The following is a 23,474-nucleotide window of genomic DNA, read 5'->3' on the forward strand; positions in this document are numbered from 1 at the left end:
TAAGGACCAGCTTAAACCAGCTCATGGCCAGCTAAGGAACAGCTTAAACCAGCTCATGGCCAGCTAATGACCAGCTTAAACCAGCTCATGGCCAGCTAAGGAACAGCTTAAACCAGCTCATGGCCAGCTAATGACCAGCTTAAATCAGCTCATGGCCAGCTAAGGACCAGTTTAAACCAGCTCATGGCCAGCTAAGGACCAGCTTAAACCAGCTCATGGATAGCTAAGGACCAGCTTAAATCAGCTCATGGCTAGCTAAGGACCAGTTTAAACCAGCTCATGGCCAGCTAAGGACCAGCTTAAACCAGCTCATGGCCAGCTAAGGACCAGCTTAAACCAGCTCATGGCCAGCTAATGACCAGCTTAAACCAGCTCATGGCCAGCTAAGGACCAGCTTAAACCAGCTCATGACCATCTTAAACCAGCTTATGACCAGCTATGGACCATCTTAAACCAGCTCATGACCAGCTAAGGACCATCTTAAACCAGCTCATGGCCAGCCAAGGACCAGCTCATGACCAGCCAAGGACCAGCTCATGACCAGCTTAAACCAGCTCATGACCAGCTAAGGACCATCTTAAACCAGCTCATGGCCAGCTAAGGATCAGTTTATAACAGCTCATGACCAGCTTAAACCAGCTCATGACCAGCTTAAACCAGCTCATGACCAGCTAAGGACCAGCATAAACCAGCTCATGGCCAGCTTAAACCAGCTCATGGCCAGCGAAGGACCAGCATAAACCAGCTCATGGCCATCTAAGGACCAGCATAAACCAGCTCATGGCCAGCTAAGGACCAGTTTATAACAGCTCATGACCAGCTTAAACCAGCTCACGACCAGCTAAGGACCAGCTTAAACCAGCTCATGGCCAGCTAAGGACCAGTTTAAAACAGCTCATGGCCAGCTAAGGACCAGTTTATAACAGCTCATGACCAGCTTAAACCAGCTCATGGCCAGCTAAGGACCAGCATAAACCAGCTAAGGACCAGTTTATAACAGCTCATGACCAGCTTAAACCAGCTCATGGCCAGCTAAGGACCAGCTTATAACAGCTCATGACCAGCTTAAACCAGCTCATGACCAGCTAAGGACCAGCTTAAACCAGCTCATGGCCAGCTAAGGACCAGCTTATAACAGCTCATGACCAGCTTAAACCAGCTCACGACCAGCTAAGGACCAGCTTAAACCAGCTCATTGCCAGCTAAGGACCTGCTTAAACCAGCTCATGGCCAGCTAAGGACCAGTTTAAACCAGCTCATGACCAGCTAAGGACCAGTTTAAACCAGCTCATGGCCAGCTAAGGACCAGCTTAAACCAGCTCATGACCAGCTAATGACCAGTTTATACCAGCTCATGGCCAGCTAAGGACCAGCTTAAACCAGCTCATGGCCAGCTCATGACCAGCTTAAACCAGCTCATGACCAGCTAAGGACCAGTTTACACAGCTCATGGCCAGCTAAGGACCAGCTTAAACCAGTTCATGACCAGCTAAGGACCAGCTTAAACCAGCTCATGACCAGCTAAGGACCAGCTTAAACCAGCTCATGGCCAGCTAAGGACCAGTTTAAACCAGCTCATGACCAGCTAAGGACCAGCTTAAACCAGCTCATGGCCAGCTCATGACCAGCTTAAACCAGTTTATGACCAGCTAAGGACCAGCTTAAACCAGTTTATGGCCAGCTTAAACCAGCTCATGGCCAGCTAATGACCAGTTTAAACCAGCTCATGGCCAGCTAATGACCATCTTAAACCAGCTCATGGCCAGCTTAAACCAGCTCATGGCCAGCTAATGACCATCTTAAACCAGCTCATGGCCAGCTAATGACCATCTTAAACCAGCTCATGGCCAGCTAATGACCAGTTTAAACCAGTTTATGACCAGCTCATGGCCAGCTTAAACCAGCTCATGGCCAGCTCATGACCAGCTTAAACCATCTCATGGCCAGCTCATGGCCAGCTAATGACCATCTTAAACCAGCTCATGGCCTGCTTAAATCAGCTCATGGCCAGCTAATGACCAGCTTAAACCAGCTCATGACCAGCTAATGACCAGCTTAAACCAGCTCATGGCCAGCTATGGGCCAGTTTAAACCAGCTCATGGCCAGCTAAGGACCAGCTTAAACCAGCTCATGGCCAGCTCATGGCCAGCTTAAACCAGCTCATGGCCAGCTAATGACCAGTTTAAACCAGCTCATGGCCAGCTAATGACCAGTTTAAACCAGCTCATGGCCAGCTAATGACCAGTTTAAACCAGCTCATGGCCAGCTAATGACCAGCTTAAACCAGCTCATGGCCAGCTAAGGACCAGTTTAAACCAACTCATGGCCAGCTAATGACCAGCTTAAACCAGCTCACGGCCAGCTAAGGACCAGCTTAAACCAGCTCATGGCCAGCTAATGACCAGCTTAAACCAGCTCATGGCCAGCTAATGACCAGCTTAAACCAGCTCATGGCCAGCTTAAACCAGCTCATGGCCAGCTAATGACCAGCTTAAACCAGCTCATGGCCAGCTAATGACCAGCTTAAACTAGCTCATGGCCAGCTAATGACCAGCTTAAACCAGCTCATGGCCAGCTAATGACCAGCTTAAACCAGCTCATGGCCAGCTTAAACCAGCTCATGGCCAGCTAATGACCAGCTTAAACCAGCTCATGGCCAGCTAATGACCATCTTAAACCAGCTCATGGCCAGCTAATGACCAGTTTATGACCAGCTCATGGCCAGCTTAAACCAGCTCATGGCCAGCTCATGACCAGCTTAAACCAGTTTATGACCAGCTAAGGACCAGCTTAAACCAGCTCATGGCCAGCTCATGGCCAGCTAATGACCATCTTAAACCAGCTCATGGCCTGCTTAAACCAGCTCATGGCCTGCTTAAATCAGCTCATGGCCAGCTAATGACCAGCTTAAACCAGCTCATGGCCAGCTAATGACCATCTTAAACCAGCTCATGACCAGCTAATGACCAGCTTAAACCAGCTCATGGCCAGCTATGGACCAGTTTAAACCAGCTCATGGCCAGCTAAGGACCAGCTTAAACCAGCTCATGGCCAGCTCATGGCCAGCTTAAACCAGCTCATGGCCAGCTAATGACCAGTTTAAACCAGCTCATGGCCAGCTAATGACCAGTTTAAACCAGCTCATGGCCAGCTAATGACCAGTTTAAACCAGCTCATGGCCAGCTAATGACCAGTTTAAACCAGCTCATGGCCAGCTAATGACCAGCTTAAACCAGCTCATGGCCAGCTAAGGACCAGCTTAAACCAGCTCATGGCCAGCTCATGGCCAGCTTAAACCAGCTCATGGCCAGCTAATGACCAGTTTAAACCAGCTCATGGCCAGCTAATGACCAGTTTAAACCAGCTCATGGCCAGCTAATGACCAGTTTAAACCAACTCATGGCCAGCTAAGGACCATCTTAAACCAGCTCATGGCCAGCTAAGGACCAGCTTAAACCAGCTCATGGCCAGCTAATGACCAGCTTAAACCAGCTCATGGCCAGCTAATGACCAGCTTAAACCAGCTCATGGCCAGCTAATGACCAGCTTAAACCAGCTCATGGCCAGCTAATGACCAGCTTAAACCAGCTCATGGCCAGCTAATGACCAGCTTAAACCAGCTCATGGCCAGCTAAGGACCAGCTTAAACCAGCTCATGGCCAGCTCATGGCCAGCTTAAACCAGCTCATGGCCAGCTAATGACCAGCTTAAACCAGCCCATGGCCAGCTAATGACCAGCTTAAACCAGCTCATGGCCAGCTAAGGACCAGCTTAAACCAGCTCATGGCCAGCTCATGGCCAGCTTAAACCAGCTCATGGCCAGCTAATGACCAGCTTAAACCAGCCCATGGCCAGCTAATGACCAGCTTAAACCAGCCCATGGCCAGCTAAGGACCATCTTAAACCATCTGCCACGCTTCAAAACATACCTAACCAGCATATGCTGTTTTTGTCTCCTTTACTTCTTGAACCCTCCCTTAAACACAACGTGCCTCCATTCTACTATAAAACACCCACTTTTATGATCTAATCAATTCTCTGCAGATAAAATCAAGTCCAGCCCCGCATTCTTCAACACTGACAGTTCTGTTAGTTCTGTTAAATGGGTTGCAGATGGCATTTCACTTTGACTTGATTGTCAAAAACAATATAAAAAAGCTGCTATCAGCAGGTCTTCATACATTGTGCTTATTGGTTTACAGTGAAAGGGGGGCTCGTGTGAAGTGCGCTCAAGTGTCTAACTACTTCAGGGCATGTTGGGCCGCCGGCACAGAACAGAATGGCCTTTTGTACCACAACAGTACGACTCTCTGTCCCTGTACCCTTTAACTGGCCACAATGGAAGCCCCCTCTAACGGTGCAGAAGTGTTAGCACACTCGGAGCGGGCAGTCTGAATGAAGTCCCTATGAATGAGCGGTCAGAGGACTGTGGGAATAGGGGGTGGTGGGGCGATTTTAAATGGGAGTTACTGTGGAGCGCATGTGTACAGAGGAAAGGAAGGGTTGCGGTTTGTTTTTATGTGTTATGTCTCGGAGCCGGTGGATACTCTAAATAGCTGGATGTAAATGTATATTACTGTATAAACCGAGTCCATGCTATTTTAGATTTTATTTTCCCAAATTGAAATTCTGTCATTATTTACTCACCCTTGTGTCATTTCCAACATGCATGACTTCTGTGAAACACTAATGGAGATGTTGAAACCAATGATTCAGAAATGTAGTTTAAATTTAGATTTGGAGTGCATGAGTCATTTGGGTTAATTTTTAGGTACCTTTATGGTGTTATTTTTTATCTTTTTGCGGCTTGATAGCTAATAGTCTCCACCCATTTGGATTGTAGAAAAGGGCAGCATGAATATTTTGCTAAACATCTCATTTTGTGTTCAAATTTAGAAAGAAAACCATGCAAGTTTGAAATTTGACAGGCATGAATGATACCCCAAACCATCAGACTTAAAACTTTGACTTGAGGGATGAACATTTTTGCAAGCAAATTTTGAATTTAAGTTGCCTGCATAATCACCATGGCTCAATGTGTGAGTAAATGATTGCTACATTTTCTTATTTTTGTCTAAACTATCCCTATTTCGGGGCATTTTAGTGGGCAAACATCATTATTACATTAAAAAACTTTGAATAAACCCCTAATATTATGTATTAAAGTTGTGATGAATTAGCGATATATTACACTCTAAAAAATACATGGTTAAAAATAACCCAAGTTGGATTGAAAATGGACTAACCCAGCAATTGGGTTGTTTTAAGCAAACATTTAACCCAACCGCCAGGTTAAAACAACCCATTTACTGGGTTTTTCCATTTTCAACCCAACTTGAGTAATTTTTAACCCAGCATTTTTTAGAGTGTAGAGATAGATCTTTTCATCCATACTGGGATGTACATTCGAATGTAATGGATTATCAACAACAACAAAAAAGTAGTACAGTTTCATCCATCGGTTGTTGATTGGATTTTGAGATGTAGGCCTTGCATTAAAAAAATTGGGCTATATTTGGCATACGTGAATTTTCATTTCATTTCTCTCGCAAAACTATTGCGTTCCCAGTGAAACTTTGCATTTGCCCGTAAAACATTTGCGTTATGTGGCAAAACTATTGCGTTCCTCGATAACATACTGAAATATAGTTTTTCCTCCAACCTCTTATTATTTCCATCTCAAAAGTTTTGAGACTGAAGGCAAATTTTCTCAGGGGAGCACAAACGTTTTAAAAGAAAAGGCAGAAGCATTGACATTTTCCCTCCCATCTCTTTTTTTTAACATCACCCTGTCCCATTAGGGGCTTAAAATTGTCTCCTGGCAGAAGATATGTGAATGCTGTGAGCAAGATTTAAACTTGTGTTTCCCATAGGAGCACCAGGGCTCAATGTATCAGGCGAAAGCTCCTATTTTTACCCCACTCTTTCACTGTGTGTTACATTCATTTTTATATGGACCTCTCCTCTATTTTGTCATGATGTCGAATGAAACAAGCAGTCGCCCCAGGCATTTTTCGTAGGCGAAGCTGTTTATTTTTCCCACTATCATGATCATGCCTTCAGAGAACTCCTCTGTTGATTCTCTCTCTTCCCTTTTTTTGTGTCTCAAACCCCCTCCTGCTCTCACAGACCCTCCTGACTGTGATTTTCAACCCCCCTGCATGTGTTGTTTGTCTGTGCGTTCATCTGCTCTCATTCTTCCCTCCCGCCCTGTCTGAAAGCTTTCTGCTCGCTGTTTATGGTCTCTCTGTGACGGAGGCCACCACCAGCGAGAGAGACGAGAAAAGGAAATGAGAGGGGGAAGGCAGTGTATTTCATGTGTTTGTGGTGTGTGAGGTACGTTACAGAGCTTGTTCTCGGTACTGTATGATGCGGCGTGTTGAATGAGGGATTGATTTATTGTTCTGTTTGCCTGCCGTCCGGGTGCAGCCGTCGCTGACTTAACAGAGATGGTGAGAAGATATGCACAAGTGAAGCTATATGTGTTTACCACAGGCTGTTTCATTATGTTTATGGCTGTGTTTCTGCCCACTATTGCTCAGACAATTTACACTTAGTACAAATAGCTTATTTGAACTTTGTGTGCATTGTGTTTATCGCTATTTGCGCTCTACAAGAGGCTATTTGCATTTGATGCACGGCATGCACATCACTATACACTTACTCTAAAGAGCATCTGGGCAAATGAGACAGAAAAAAACTTTAGTTTAAAAGAAAATCTAAATTAAATAGTTCTTAGAAATGTTATATCTGTCAACGTTTGTGCAGTTTTCTATAAATATGTAAAGATGCTAAAATGTCAAGTGGTGTAACCATCAAGTAAAAAGTTCTACTTTCTAACTTCAAAAACACTGTAAAAAATGATGTGATCAATAAGTTATGATAACTTCTGTTTTTACATTGCTTTAATTTTAACAATTTTCAACTTTTTTTAAGTTATACAAGATTCAACTCATTTTTTAAAGTCAGTTTAATGTAATTTAAGCTTAAACGACTTAAACATCCAAGTTGATTGTACTTAAAAATTGAAGGCAGCAAAAAAGTATTGAATAAAGCATACCATTTCTTTTTTTTCAACACTGTTGTATGGAGCTCCGCACATGACATGCGGACAAATATAAATATATATATACAACGTCGTCATGATTTAGTAAAACGAGGGTACGAATTGTTAATTCGTGGCCATGATATACACTATATTGGAAAAAGTTTTGGGACGCCTGCTTTTACATGCACATGAATTTTAATGACATCCCATTCTTAATTTTTATGGTTTAATATGGAGTTGGCCCACCCATTGCAGCTATAACAGCTTCAACTTTTCTGGGAAGGCTTTCCACAAGGTTTAGGAGTGTGTTTATGGGAAATCTGACCATTCTTCTAGAAGCGCATTTGTGAGCTCAGGCACTGATGTTGGACGAGAAGGCCTGGCTCTCAGTCTCCACTCTAATTCATCCCAAAGGTGATCTATCGGGTTGGGGTCAGGCCAGTCAAGTTCCTCCACACCAAACTCGCTCATCCATGTCTTTATGGACCTTGCTTTGGTCACTGGTGTGCAGTCATGTTGGAACAGGAAGGGGCCGTCCCCAAACTCTTTCCACAAAGTTGGGAGCATGAAATTGTCCAAAATGTCTTGGTATGCTGAAGCATTAAGAGTTCATTTCACTGGAAGGGCCCAACCCCTGAAAAACAACCCCACACCATAATCCCCCCTCCACCAAACATGTTTGTAGAAGCGTCTGCATGTCTAGGTGCTTTATTTTACACACCTGTGGCAATGGAAGTGATTGGAACACCTGCATTCAGTGATTTAGAGGGATGTCCCAATACTTTTGCCAATATATTGTAGGCTACATATTTTTTTGCTGTTTCTTTTCCTGTGGGAAGGCTTAGTGGCTTGAACAACATTCATTTCAGCCCAAAATTTCCCTCTGATTAACGCTGTAGTCAATGGTTATGTTTAGGAACGTTTCACAGGAACTTAGTTTCAAAACCCACAAACGATGTTGATCTGTTTTGCTGAGCAAAAACAATCACTGTTTGGATACAATAACGTGTCTGAGGAGATGTCTAAGAGATAATTATTGGTTTGTTCTGTCTGCATTAACAGGTGTGTGTGTGTTGTGGTTGTTTGTGTACATGTGTGAGTTATTGAGCGGGTCTCGCTGTCGGAGTGTGGAGAGAGGTCATGAATTGAAGAAAAGAGGAAAAGGAGATTGCTGAACCCTGACTTCCGTTTCGTGTCACCACTGAGAGCTCGGGCCAGCAGTTTCTCTCTCTCTCTCTCACTCTCACTCGTTCACTCACACCCTTGTTTTGACCTCTCGCATTTTCTCTATTAGATTTGCAGCATTTATTAGAATTACTTTACAATAGGGAAGGAACTAATCTAAATGAGAACTTAAAGCTAGTGTAATTTTTTTTTTTTGTTAAAGCTCTTTCTTTTATTCAATTGTAATGTGTAGCGACTGTAAGCCATTGGTAGGTTGACTTCCTGAAAGTCTGTGACTCTGTGGTGCTTTTAAAACATGTTTCTGTTCTTCGAGCGGCCCAGTGGTGTCAGTTTGGGGCGGGACTATCTGTTGATAGGCTTTAAGTTTAGCATTTCTTAAGAATTCAAAGAGGTAATTTCGTACACAGAGCCATACATATTTGTTTAACTTGACAGAATAATAACTGAGATATGTCCACATTAATCCGAAAATAACATATTTTGCCAATTGTGTGAAAGTGAATAGCACATAACGGACACAATACTATAAACATGAATATCTATTGGTTCAATATCCGTCACATGACTAAACGTATGTCATTGTTTTCCAATACCTCCGTTTTCACAGTCCAACACTGCAATGCGAAAACAACAATTTTCAAATGTATCCATTTTGGAGAGCGTTAATAAAAACTTTGTTTCAGTGTGGAGAAAAAAATGCGTTTTCAATCGAAAACGTATTAGTGCGGACAAGCCTGAAGCATCTTAAAGTGACATAAAAAGATGAAGCAGAAGCAGCAGCAAACATATCAGAGAGATTATTCTCACTTAAAAGATGAAGCGTAGTGTTCTCTGGTCACCCCACACCACTTGATTTATGGCTTTTGACAGAGCATAACTGGAAATAAACGTATTAGATTGATTAGATTTAACTTTTTAGGTGATTCGTTTAGAATGCTGCAAAACAACCACATAGAAACACACCAAAAACCACTTGAAACACTTTAGCAACCACCTACAACACACAAGTGATAGTGCTTTTTGCACAGACAGGCTGTGTATATTTTTGTATGTAAAAATATTTGTTTTGTTCATGTGTGTTATTGTATTTAGTATCAGTAGTGGCACAGAAATCAGGCCTGCAACTTAATGGCATAGTTCACCCAAAAAATCTGTTGTTAATTACTCACCCTCATATTATTCCAAACCCATAAGATTTTCATTCATCTTTGAAACACAACACTTTTAATGAACTCCATTTACGCCAAGTGCAAAACCTTTTTGCATTAACTCCGCCCACCATTATCTGATTGAGACATAGTTACAAAAGAAACTCATCTGATAACAGGATCACTGGTGTGGAGAGTAAGGCGGATGGCATTAGCTTTGTTGCAATCGACTTGAGTTTGAATCCACCTTTTTCCAAACTCATTCTTCTCCTTTTTCCCATTGTGTATCAGCATGGAGAGGCGTTTATTTTAAATAATGCTCAAGAAGAAAAAAAAAAAGCTGGGGTAGGGTTATGGTATGGCTTCAGTGACAGGGACAAGTAAGGCAACATCCATTTATGATTTTAATAAATATAATCATATACACTGAGTATTGTTGTGCTGTCCAGTGCACACTTCCTTTCCTTCACGCACTTACCCAAACGTAACATCCAAATCGCCCAAATAAGTGTTTGTTGTAAAATGCAGTCTACTGTTGCTAAACTGCGGGACGTGTTTGATATTAAACAGTGTTAAACACATTAAGCGGCAAATGAGACGCTGTTCCCCATGCGGCTTTCTGTGTGCGCACTCCGAGTCGGAATCGTACATTAGCTCTTAAAGGGACATCAGCCTAATAAACCTGCTGCAGTCCGTCAATAATGATAATCAAACAACAAATAACAAAGGAAAAACACTCACTGATCTTGACTGAATAACTTAAGTAGCTTTAATAAGAAAGTGTTATATATATCTAAGGGATAATGTACACAGCCGAATAAACCCAAATCTGTTTATTCTGTGATAACAACCGGCTGGATGTACATTGTTACACATTATCTTCATTTTCAAAAGATTGAATGAAACCACTATAAAGAGGCAGGGTACCATCCGTTAAGCTTTTGCAGTGATTATACTTAAGTATTAAACAAGTAACAAACAAATGTATTCACCTCCCGTTACAGCACACACCATATACACATCAATTCATTCAGTTTGCATGTTGATAGAAAAGCCTGAGTTTCCCACGCTGTTTGTCATAAGCCTCCATTACTGTAATGAATCCAACGTTCCCAAAGTCAACGACAGCTCGATATAATCCATTGATATTTCCCACGCGCATTACGCGGTCAAACGTAGCATAAAGCAGCCCAGTAGAGAAACTTGTCTCAAGACTTATTTAGCTGTGCTCAATTATTACGTAAGGCTTAAATGAATGGCAAAGAAATACACTATTTCCCTTTAAAAAGCCAAACCAAGGCTTGGTTTGTCTTCCTTAACTTCACTTCTTCTCTGCTTATATCGGCATCCTCACCCTCATAGCAGAGGATGCTGCCCTCTAATGTAGCGAAAAAGCACTGGTAACAGTGAATTCAACCTCGAACTGTTACAGTTATCTCGCTTATGACATGACTACTTGCCACATAAGTAAATAATTGAGTTAACTTGAGTTAAATTTTGAATTCAAATTTTTATTAGGTCTTTAAATGCAAAGCTTCCGTGAAGAAAGCAGTTGCTAGCAAGTGGTACAGTCATACCACTTATTATTTTGCCACATAAATAATTATAGGAATTAGAGATGTTGATTTGATATGAAGCTTTTAAAAGCTTACATGTTTGCTATCTTCTAGTGTCCAAAACAATTGTTGCAAAATGGCAGCAGCTGCGTTTGTATGAAACAAGAGAGCTAATCTGCGATACCAGATCACTATTAAATAACTGTATATAAAATATTGATTTGAGTTTTAATATTTTATTAGCTCACCAAACGCAAAACTACCACGAAAAAAAACAAAACGTTCCCAGCAAGTGTATAGCGCTGACTTCAGTTACGCGGATGAGCCTGTTATCGGGGAATAACATACAAACATTTTGTTTGTAATTAGTTTCTTTGTTCTTACAGTATTGCTGACTGTTTACTTGTCTTATGTAATTATTTTTAAGACTAAATAAATGTTAAGCTATATACATTAGTTAAGCTATACGTTTTTGCTGAAGTATTGATAATTGTGAAATTTCCCTGATATTTAAAATTACTCATATCTTCAATTAAGACTTTGATATTGCCCAACAATAATCATGTTAAATAATCGTGATTTCAGTATTGACCAAAAATAACCGTGTTGATGATTTTTGCCAGATTCGAGCAGTCCTACTATGAGTTCACTTCTCTGTAGAGCATTGGCCTAATTACAGATCTGGTGTCATCCAATTTATCAGAGCTTTCACAGCTGTTCAATATCCACTTTCGGCAAGGCAATGTTTTCCGTGCGTAAGTGTGTTTTGTTTGTGTAATCCACACCCTGCGAGGAATTCCACTTCCTCAAATGATCAGGCAAGGTCACTTAGGCCCTGACATTTGCTGTTAAGATTTTACAGATTGTGTGTGTGTGTGTGTGTGTGTGTGTCACACCTCAAAGCCTTGATCAAACTGGAAAGTGCCACTCACTTCCTCTGAAAAACAAAAGTGTAGTCAATTGGTAGAATATTTTTTGTAGAACTGAGCCGACTATCAAATATTTTTTTCATGTTTTAAGCACTTACCAAACTTTGCATTTATATCCCTATAAACATGTTGAAGTATCTCATGCAATTTTACTATTCAAGTCATGCAAGGATGTTTAGATGTTTTCCAGTCATACTAATACGAAAAGTAATATTTACAGCTATCATGTAACATGAAATTGTTTAAATTATCTTTATTATTATTATTATTATTTTATAGCCATATTGATATATAATCACAAAATCTTGGCCAAATTGTGTAGCCGTAGAAACAATTTTTATGCACTTTTATTTCCCCCCAAATCATGCAGCCCTATGAACAATATTTGTTGTCATTGCTCGTCTGTGAATGTACTCATATTTTAGAAAGTCAGACAATGTAGATTGTGTGTGTAATTATGTATGTGTATGTGATTATTTGTACTTGGACCTCACCCACGTCTGCCGGCGACAGAATGTCTGAGCACCTTCATTTGGGGCGACTGCATTTGGGATGATGGCCTGCTCTCGGACTTGCGCTCTGTTTCCCACCCTTTCTGTTCACCCTTCTTCAGTATTCTTCTCACTTGGATCCAGTAATGCCCATGCTGGCTGTTCAAAGCAGGCTTTGTTACCTCATCTTTCCCTCGCATGGTCTCTGAGGGCTGACAGAAACGTGTGTGGCCCCTCTAGTCTCTTAATAACCATTCAGAGAGTGTATGTGCTTGTTGTATAGCTGGCGCTCTCTCCCTTCAAGGTGGCTTTGGGTTGGCTTGGGTGGGTTTCTCGGGGCAGGAGTGTGAGGGTATTTCTAGCTCTCAGGGGCAGAGGTTGGGCTATGCCAGCCTTCCCCCACAGAGCTGTTTCCTTTCAAAAACACTCCTCAGGAAACCACTTCAAACAATCACATTCCGTGCAGAGAAAAGGTCCGCACCACTCCTGGAACTTGGGAAAACCTCTCCCTTCCCCTCGTAAGGCTACTCTTTTTCTCCGTCTCACTCTCATGAGTGAGTCTCCATCTCGCCGTATGTTTCTTCAACCTACACATACGAGCAATTGTATCTTTTTGCTATTGTGTCTTTAAGTTATATTATGTATAAATGTGCTCTCTTCTTCATTTTGTACAGTCAGAACATTTTCTGACCGGCTAGCATACACTGGCCTTGGTTTGTATAGAGCCTGAGGCTACAATGCCTGCACAATATATAGGTAAAATATACACTATATCGGGTGGCGAACATTGTCCCTGGAGAGCCACAGTCCTGTAGAGTTTTACTCCAACCCTGATAAAAGCTCACCTGCCTGTAGCTTTCTAGTAACCCTTCAGACCTTTATTAGCTTTTTCACGTGTGTTTGATTAGGGTTGAAGCAAAACTCTGTAGGACTGTGGCTCTCCAGGACCGACATTCACCACCTCTGCACTATATCCAGGTGGATGCTGCACATTGGTGGTGGATGAGGAGATTCCCCCCTTCTATGAAGCAATAAATGTATCATATTATTATTATATGGATGAAAGTATTGTGACACACCTCTTAATTTTATTGAAATTGGAGGCTGATGAAGGGCTGGAGAGGGGAAAATGACAAGTGGAGGCACTATTTGCATGGAGCGCCAGGGAGGAGTTGGAGGCTCAGGAAGCCACCAGAGTGGTGCCAGTAGCTCAGGGAGCCAGGGAGGTGCGGGCAGTGCAGGGATCCTGGAAGAAGGTGGCCATGGCAAGGGAGCCACTGTGGCCAGTGATGTATAGCCCCCCCTAAAAAAAATATTTGTTGGGAGGAGCTATGGGTGTGTGTGCCGCCCACAAACACAAGATGGCTGTAGCCATCAAGGACAGCGCTGCCTTCTCTGGGCTTAGTTCTGGGGCTTGAGTGGCCTCCTGGTCGAGTTCTGGGTAGGAGCGGACTCCGGTGCAGACTCAGGGGTTGGAGCGGACTCATGACTGAGCGCTGGGGCTGGAGCGGGCTCTAAAGGGAGCTCAGGGCTGGAGTAGGCTATGGAACGGGCTCATGGGCTAGAGCAGATGTGTGTGTGTCCCCAACACATAGCAGCAGCAGTGTATAGTGAAAGGACCACCTCTTTGATCATGCTCTAACTGACAGAAAGAGCTTAAGCGGTCTCTGCGATTTCACTCTCAGGAATGGACTCTGAAATGTCACTCTCTGGAATAGACTCAGGAATTTCACTCTCTGGAATAGACTCAGGAATTTCACTCACTGGAGCAGACTCAGGAATTTCACTCACTGTAACAGACTTAGAAATTTCAGTCTCCGGAATGGACTCGGGAATTCCACTCACTGGAACAGACTCTGGAATTTCACTCACTGGAACAGACTCGGGGGGCTTCATTCACTGGAATGGACTTTGGAATTTCACTCACTGGAACAGACTCGGGAATTCCACTCACTGGAACAGACTCGGGAATTCCACTCACTGGAACAGACTCAGGAATTTCACTCACTGGAACAGACTCTGGAATTTCACTCACTGGAACAGACTCGGGAATTTCACTCACTGGAATGGACTTGGGGGGGCTTCACTCACTGGAATGGACTCGGGAGAGGACTCTGGAGTGCTCAAATGTTTTTCAGGATGGGACTAGATGATCATGGGAAAAGTCCTCATTCACTTCATCAGCAACGAAATCAGAACCGTTTAGCCAGATGATATTGTTGATATAATCAACCAAGGATACACTGCATTTACCAGGAGAAAGAAACTGATATAATTAATTATCCAGGCCTCTGCTGAAAACAGGCCTTGAGCATATGAGTGCTCCAGCTCACCAGATGGTAACACTGCAAGAACTCCTCCACATATTGCTCCAGAGGCTGACTGGCTGACAATACTAAACATGAAAACACAGACTCTGACAATGGGGCTGTTATTCAGGGGTTGGGCTAGGCCCTTTACTTCCAGTGAAGGAAAATAGTAATGCTTCAGCAAAAGGAGGGACCAACTCCATATTCATGTCTATGTACAGTATTTATAATGTCATTACAGTCCCTGTTGGTGTAATCATCAGGCGTATCAATACTTTTGTCCATTTAGGGCCAGATTTACTAACAGCTTGAGCCAGTGCTAAAATCCCCTTTTGTCATAAAAAAACTACTATCAGGATTTACTAAAATTAGCGCTATAAATTAGCGCTGAAAAGGCGTGGACAGGGTTGTTTTTGCGGCTGACCTTATTGCATATGCATTTGTAGGAGTTTCCCTTTCAGGTGCAAAATTTATGGGAGGAGAGTATTTAAATGAATCATGCAAGGTGATTTACTAAGGTTTGTGCTCGTCAAAATTACTGGTGTTTGCCATTTTTTTACCACCCAAAAAGCATGTCTTAAACCAGATGCTAATTTGCGCTGCTCTTGGTAGATTGCGTTGGTCATTATGGAAATGATCCGGCTGTGTCAGTGTTCTTTAAATTGCACGTCATCAGTAAGATCACATGCAGAACTTTACACTCCCATCCACACTTTTTTGGTTTTGCGCTCTCATGCTAATTTGCCTGTTTAGGAAATCTGGCCCATTGTGTGTATTTATTGGATATTTAATTGTGCACAGTCATATTCCCTAAGAAAGCTTACTGTCATCTAATGCTCACTTAAATGTAATATTTTAAATCCCTGAGTATGTTAATATTAATATATTAAGTGGTTAAATCTCAACTCATTGATTGCAATATTATCAAAGAATTTATCAAAACAATATTATCGCCCAGCGATATGTTAAAAATTGTATATATAGTTGTATACATACAGTAAACTCACCTAAAGAAATATAAACAAAGGAAATCTTGACTGTGTGATTGTTTATATCATCACAAAATGTAAACTGTATCATCGCACAACTATATAAAAAGTTGGATCTACATAATATCAAATTGTATCCGCATATATACATTATACACATACACAAGCAATATATACAATATAGCAAATCTCAACTGCCTGATTATTTATTTTGCTCTATAAATTTGGATGTATAAGTTACATACTTACATACAGTACACTCACATAAATTGATATATACTATATGGCAAATCTCAACTGCTCATTGTTGCAAAATGTATACTATATTATTGCACAGCTCTAAAATGCGATTATAAGGCAGGAAGACATTAAAGTCAACATGAAACAGAAGTTATTATAGTATTTTCTTCCCTATTGTGAGAATTTGTGAAGTATATCTGAATGAAACGGCTTCTCAAACAAGAAGAAATGTAGGGCGGGACTTGATTTTGTCCATTAGGAATTGATTGGATTTTTGTGGTTTGCTATTGGTGGATCTCATGTGAGTGACCCTCTCGCCAGTAAACAAGAGAAGAGTTTTTTTGTTGTTATTTAAATTATTTTGATGAAACATTACAAGGTACGTTCATAAAAAAAAATATATGAGTGTGGACAAATCGTTTATAATAAATAATGCATTATTCCATAAAAAAATTGAGAATTGTCCATTCTGATAACATGGTGAATTTAAGATATTTAAACATTAACATCAGGATTTTGTGTAAAGCTGATTTGAAGCAATATGTGTTGTTTTGATATTATACATATTTTTAATAATATATTTGTTATATTTATGATATTTATTTATTTTTAGACTGTGAAATGTAGTCTTTAGCAAATGTCTAATTGAAAATCCATTTTTCATAACATAATCTTGTGATGCCTGGATTTGATTTATTTATGGTTTTTATATATTTTTTATATAATTTGGAAATTATTGGTTTATCGTATCAGTCCGAATTTTTATAATGTTTCATCCTCACAGTATATTTAGAATATTATCCCTTTACTTTTCTTTCAAGACTGACTGTTTTAGTCAAATCTGAGCACATGTAGATTTATTTTACAAGTGAAATTCTAAGCAGCTTTGATGTCAGATTGAAATATTCAAGGACCTTGAATATATAACTTCAGCCCCTGTTTCATAACACTGGAGTATGTTAAGATAATATATCATGTTCACATTTAAAAGTATCGTGGCTGATGTAGAGAGACCTTCACTTTTGCTCCATTGCGTCAAGGCTTTAAAAAGGCCTTCATAAATAACAATTATAGCTTGTTTCATGATCTTCATGTGTTCTCTCTCTCTCTCTCTCTCTCTCTCTCTCTCTCTCTCTCTCTCTCTCTCTCTGTTATCTACATATTGCTGTTTATTGCTTGTGTGTATAAATTTTCCTTGTCATGGTGCACAATTGGTCGCTCTGTCTTTCAGTCCTAGTGACCCCACACGACCTCACAGCTGTTCTTGCTTAAGGCTTCTGATTGGTGAGTTCTCTATCCAATCAAACAGCCTGTGAAAGGATACAGAACATATTGATTTAATTAGTGATAGTTCGCTTGATGGGTGCCTTGTTGCCATGGTGATGGGATGGGATGGGCAGTGAGATCTCCGGCAGCAGAGAGTGTATGATGGCCTTTAAAAAGAGCATTGACCTTTTAGCCATCGCTGTATCTTTCACACATATACACACCCGTGATTCCTGCCAACTCAGGGCAGATTTTGAGTCCCTCAGAGGGACTTTTTTCACCTCTCTTGACATATGTCTTTTGCTCGCTCAAGTTCGTTATTTTAAATGTAGATGCGCGATAAGCGCACTCATATAGAGAGACTAATTAGTTTTCGTTCATCTTGCACTTTTGCCCTGAATGTCTCTTGTGCACAGTTTTTTTTTACCACTGCTCTATGTGTTGTTTTCATGTGTAAATTCAAGTATACACTACCATTCAAAAGTTTTAGATTTTCTAATGTTTTCAAAAAATGTCGTCTGCTTAACAAGGCTGAAATTTATTTGATCCAAAATACAGCAAAAACAGTAATATTGCGAAGTATTTTTATAATTTAAAATTATATTTGTATATATTTTTTAAATGCCATTTATTCCAGTCTTCAGTTTCACATGATCCTTCAGAAATCATTGTAATATGCTGATTTGCTGCTCAAGAAGCATTTATGATTGTTATGAATGTTGAAAACAGTTCAATCATTAAAGCTACACTATGTAACTTTTCCGTCCACTAGAGGGCGCCTGTTCAAAACAAAGGCGTAGTTTGATGACGCCACGTTTGAGCGCAGAATCTTGGGACATGTGGTCTTCACCTCACAGCCGGTGGAAAACAGTCAGGATAGGACTCGGGCAGAAATCATGTTCATGGATGCGATTATTAACATTACTGTAGTCTGAAGCAGAGCAGGACCGAGTGTTGTGGAGCTGAGCAAGGCCGCAGGAGCGATTGAAGAGCGGGACTGTTATTATGGCATAGTCGCTGGCGGGACTTTTATTATGACACGGTTGCCGGCGGCACTTCCTCTTCTCCAGTGCTGAGTGTGAGGTAACGCAACTCTGTTTATCGTATTAGATATATCTGAGTGTGTTGAAAAGGAAGTTATGACGTTCGCTCGGCGGCTGCTATGACACTTGTTCACACTGCAGTGAGAGTAAAGTGTTTCACTGAATAAAACCGGAGACCGAGGGTGACGCAGATATGACGCAATCGACAGGCGACTCCCTCACACGCATAGCTCACACGTCCCGGCTCCTTGGTTAAAATAGCAATTTTCTCAGGATTTACAAATAGTTGAAAACATTTGGGATATTCTAAGTACTCAACTGAACAAAATATATAACACTGGCCTAGTGGTTTCTGGATGTTTTACTGCAAAAATCCTACATAGTTCACCTTTAAGTCTCCTCACATTCATTATTGTTCACTCTGTCACATTCCTCATTGATATTCAGGGAAGGAGTCGTTGACGCCTCAGGTGTGAATCATAGCATTATTCATGATGATCCACACCCTCCCTGCATACAGCCATTCTGACAATATCTGTCTTACAAAAGTTAAATGACTATATTGTTTTGTATGAATAAGTGATCAAAATGTATACGCACAAACAATAAACAGAAATATGTAGATAACAGTGTTTAATTTATTTCAGGATTCTTTGATTAATAGAAAGTTCAAAACAACAGCATTTATCTGAAATAGAAATCTAATGTAACATTATACACTACCATTCAAAAGTTTGGGGTGAGTAAGAGTTTAGTTTTTTTGTTGCTCTTTTGTTTTTTTGAAAGAAATTAATACTTTTATTCACAAAGATGCCTTGCCTTATATTGATCCAAAAACACAGTAAAGACATTTATAATGTTACAAAATCTTTTTATTTCAGATAAATGTTGTTCTTCCCTCAGGATTAAATCTTTGATTCATCAAAGAATCCTGAAAAAAATGACACAAAATACATTTATGTGATAAATCAGATAGCTTTGATTCACACACAGTGTGTATGTTCTCAAGGGCGTGCTTACCAGGTTGTTCATAAAAGCAGAAATGTGCCCAGAATGTCTGCTTTTAAAGTAGTTGGAGCATTTGAATTACTCGCACTCACGTCTCGTGTCCCTCTGCCATTGTATGCTACCCTGACAAAGCACGTACACGACAAATGACGTCAGAAAATAATCAGTACATTATGGTCTATTACTGAAGTCTTCGTCTGCATCGTGATGCATCGTAGAAACAATTCATTTCGACACCCCTAGTGAACAAATGTTTAAAGTGTGTTAGATGGCCTTATTTCAGTGATTTTACATTTTAGTTTTTTTTTTTAACTATCCATAAACATTATTTTCTCAAAACTACAAACTTTTATGTACATGTTGCACACATATTACTGTAGCCCTGTTTGTGCTGAATACAGTGTAATCAGACTTTAGCCATCAATATTCTTTAAAGCAGCTGAAAAAAACACAAATGTCAGACTTCTTCAGGGCCACAATAGCCTTCGGGTCCAAAGGGTTAAAAGGTGAAACTAATATCTTCTGAGATTTAAAATTTGGGGGTTTCATAAGCTGTAAGCCATAATCATTAAAAAATGATAACAAATAAAGGCTTGAAAAATTTCACTTTGCATGTAATGAGTCTTTTTAATATATTAGTTTCACCTTTTAAGTTGATTTACTGAAATAAATTAACTTTTGCATGAAATTCAAATTTTTCGAGTTTCACCTGTTCTAAAAATCATTCTCAATATTAAAGAATAGCCGAGTCCACACCACAGCTATTACGATAACGGCACAGAGAAATTATATCTTTGGAATCACTTTTTTCCCCCAGCTCATGAATGATAAAAACATTGACAGCCAATCAGAATCCATCCTGCTGTAACAAGCTCAAGCATTTAAAGTGACAGACAAGCACGTGCTTAGAGTAAACTGTGTGCTGGTGTGGATGGTGATATAGTTATATCTTTATAGTTATCTTTTTATAGTGATCATTCTTGGTATGAACGGGTGTTAAGTCTCTTAAAATATCTGGTCATATGATCTTTTTATGACATAAGTCTCGCTCAGTTTGTAAAATGTCATGTGGTAGGCTTCAACTTCCCCAAAATCTTATTTATGACCAAATATTTATGAAGAATGTATAAAGTATGATTTTTAAAAAAAACGTTTTACCTTTTGGACATTTAGAAAATAATGATCCTGATGTTTATACTCACATGTATTCAAGGTGTATGGAAAATACTACAAGACGTAACATTTTTAAACTTTTGTCGAAATATGGCTTTTCTGGTAAGCTTGTCAATTCAGAGGCGAGGTCATTCATGAGCTGTCTTCAAAGAAATATAAAATACAAATATTTAAGAAATATTTACCAAACAGGAGCGGATTATTGAGTCATACAGGCTGTTTCTGGAATGAGGATGGTTTACAGAAGAAGAAGGGTGATAAACGGATAAAAATGTAGCAAGACAGCCTGAACGTCCATCTGATTAGCAAGATTTTAGCATTTCATTGTCAAAACATGAATTATGTTAATGAACGTGTGTTATGCCACCTTCAAATCCTCCTGAAAAGTTGTAATTATGACATGATGTGCATTCAAGTCGTCGGACACGTTGAGCAATTTCATATTTCTTGTTCAATAACAAAAGGTTTCTTTGTGCTAATGCATCAACAATAAATGCAGATGTTTGGCAACTGGCTTCTCATGGTTAGCATCCCCCATTATCCCATATCCCCACAATATCTATCAGTGGTTCAAGCCACAACTGCTGTTTACTGTAACTCCAGTGACTTTTTTACAACTTCCCCATATGCACGTGTTTCACTGTTACCCATGTAACCGAGGTAGGAGTCTCCTTTTCGGAAGTGAGGTTTATCTGTTCCTCACTCCCAGCAGCTTTCCCTCTCCCACGGTAGCGACCTGCCCTTTCTGGGTCATGTTAACAAAACATTGGCTTTCCTCCCCCCGTTCTCCAGTAGATGGTTTATTCCAGTCATTCCACAGCAGTGGCACCAGTTCACTTCTGCTTTTGCATTGCTGGTGTGTCTTGTTGTACTGCGTTGATGAACGGTAAGTCCATCAATGGTTTTGTCTGGGCTGCTGCAGAATGTGTCTGCTTGTTGGAGTCTGTAGTGACGTTCTGTATCTGTTATTATATAAGACTATGGCTATGTTCAAAATGGAATACATACTGAGCAAAAACTGCACTGTGTACTGCATATGCTGTATGTACTTTGCATATTTAAGGCCACATCCTACTTTCATCTTCTGATTATTTTGCATTTTGACTCTAATTTTAACTTTTGACTGTCTAGTCAAATAATGAGTCAAGAAAGAGATGCTAATATATCCCTGATATTTAATATCTTAAACCAGCCTAAGCTGATTGTCTGGTCTTAGCTTTTCTCCTAACTGGGTCTGGCTGGTCTGTTGGCTGGTTTTAGATGTATTTTGCTAAATTTTTCATTTACTCAACAACAGTGTTTTGGGGGCCTGAAAACGCATTTGAAAATGCGAGAGCGTTTCCACCCAAACTTTTTTTCCCAGGAATACAATTTCGATTGTTCCCGCTGGATTTCGTGCTCCGCATATAAGCTTAATAAAGCCTGAACCTCATCGTCGGTCCATCGGTCGTATTTTTAATCTTCATTGTTGATTCGAATAGCAAACAACTGCACGCCCCGCAACAGACTTTTAAAAATAGAGGTTGAAATAAAATGCTGTAAGGAGTCGACCAATCAAAATGCTGCGTAAACTCAACCAATCAGCATGTTCAGCTTCCAAGTCCCACCCCCGAAAGAACCTCCTGAACTTTGAAAAAGTACTACCTTGCGAGCAGGGCTGTTTTGAGGGGGAAATTTTTACCCAATACTTCATTTAGATCCCGGTTCCTGTGGTCGAAACACACAGAGACCCAAAGTCCCTTGTTCCTGGGGAAAGTTCCTGCGGTGGAAACGCGGCTAAAGTGCAAGTCTTTGAAGACAATACTGTTGTCGTCTCTGTGTAAACTTCAAAAACACGAATTTATGAAAATAGTGACATCATGTGCATGCAAAGGCACAAAGTGTTTATTTACAAAATGACATCGCCAACTAGTGGCCTGGCATGAATAATACAGCGGTTTTCGTCATTTTCATGGATCTGTGAGAACTAGAAAATGTTTTGGCAACATTGTCGCCTGTATGCGTAAAACACAAAGGAAAAACTTTTCCATTTTTTGGTACATCATTGTCGTGTAATTGTTCCCTAGAGGCCGGTTCCCACCACAACTATAACGATAACAATATAGAGGAATGATAATGTTGCGATCAATTTCAGAGCAGCTTTTTTTCCAGATGTTGAATGATAAAACACTAACAGCCAATCAGAATCCATTCGAATTTAAGGGCTCGCCCATTTAAAACAGCGGATGACATTGCTGAGAAGTTAATCGCAGAGGTCCAGAAACATCCACCACTGTTTGACAAGTCAAACCCACTTTTCAGTGATACTTTAAAGAAAATGTATATATAGAAAATAGGGGTGTAACAATATATTGTGTCGCAATATATATCGCAATACAAAAATGCAACAATATGTACCGTGGATAATTATTATGAAAATACCAGAGAAGGTTTTGAACACACCATATATTTTCGCTGTCATGTGTTTATTGTCTTTATGTTTATTCAGTCAAAGCATTCTTCTTTTTATTAAAGTGCAGTGCTAGCTTCACATTAGGAAGTTCCTGAAAACATCATTATATTACTTCTCTGAGGCAAATGTGGAGTTTCTGCTCGAGGGCGCCATCTGGCTTCCAGTATGAATGAAATGGATTTGGATGTGTGCTTAGCACTGTTCTAATTTTAGTTATTTGAGAGACTTTAATCTGGGTTGTTTTTTTTATTGTTTTGATGGTTTGATTACGCACATTGGGCATCCTGTGCATTGTGTCGTGAGTTCAGTATCGTGATATGAACCGAATCGTGACATGAGGGTAACGTTACACCCCTAATGGAAAACAATCAGTCATACCCTCAGAATAAATGATGTGAAGTATTAACGGAGATGAGATCATTATGCCAGGCTAGCAAACAATGTAGCATAAAATTACCTCAGGTATCCAGTGCTAGTTTCGACAACATTGACTTTGAAGTTACGGCGAAAAAGACTAGGTGTTGTTTTAATTCCATATTGTACACTATATTATACACTATATTGACTCTGTCAGCTAAATTCACTGTTAGAGATTGATTACACTAGCTAGAATCATAGCATGCTGAGGACATCTGC

General features: G+C 40.4%; 1 protein-coding gene across 5 annotated transcripts in view; it reads left to right on the forward strand.

Moving 5' to 3' along the window:
• The window catches only part of ece2b (endothelin converting enzyme 2b), a 96,102-nt gene that overhangs the window by 17,245 nt on the left and 55,383 nt on the right, over positions 1–23,474 (forward strand). The window contains exon 1 of one of the 5 annotated variants that reach the window (XM_079824535.1): positions 6,246–6,337. The exons of 2 other annotated variants lie outside the window; for them this stretch is intronic. Coding sequence is in view for 1 of the 3 variants with exons in the window: in XM_079824534.1 (XP_079680660.1) it covers positions 6,451–6,453 (3 nt within the window). In the remaining 2 variants the exon portion in view is untranslated. Of the gene's footprint in view, positions 1–6,245; positions 6,454–21,215; positions 21,273–23,474 lie in introns of those variants that run through there. 2 more of the 5 variants (XM_079824534.1, XM_079824536.1) reach the window with 2 other exon arrangements.

The sequence above is a fragment of the Gobio gobio genome (genome assembly GCF_949357685.1).
Source record: "Gobio gobio genome assembly, chromosome: 8".
NCBI classification, from domain to species: domain Eukaryota; kingdom Metazoa; phylum Chordata; class Actinopteri; order Cypriniformes; family Gobionidae; genus Gobio; species Gobio gobio.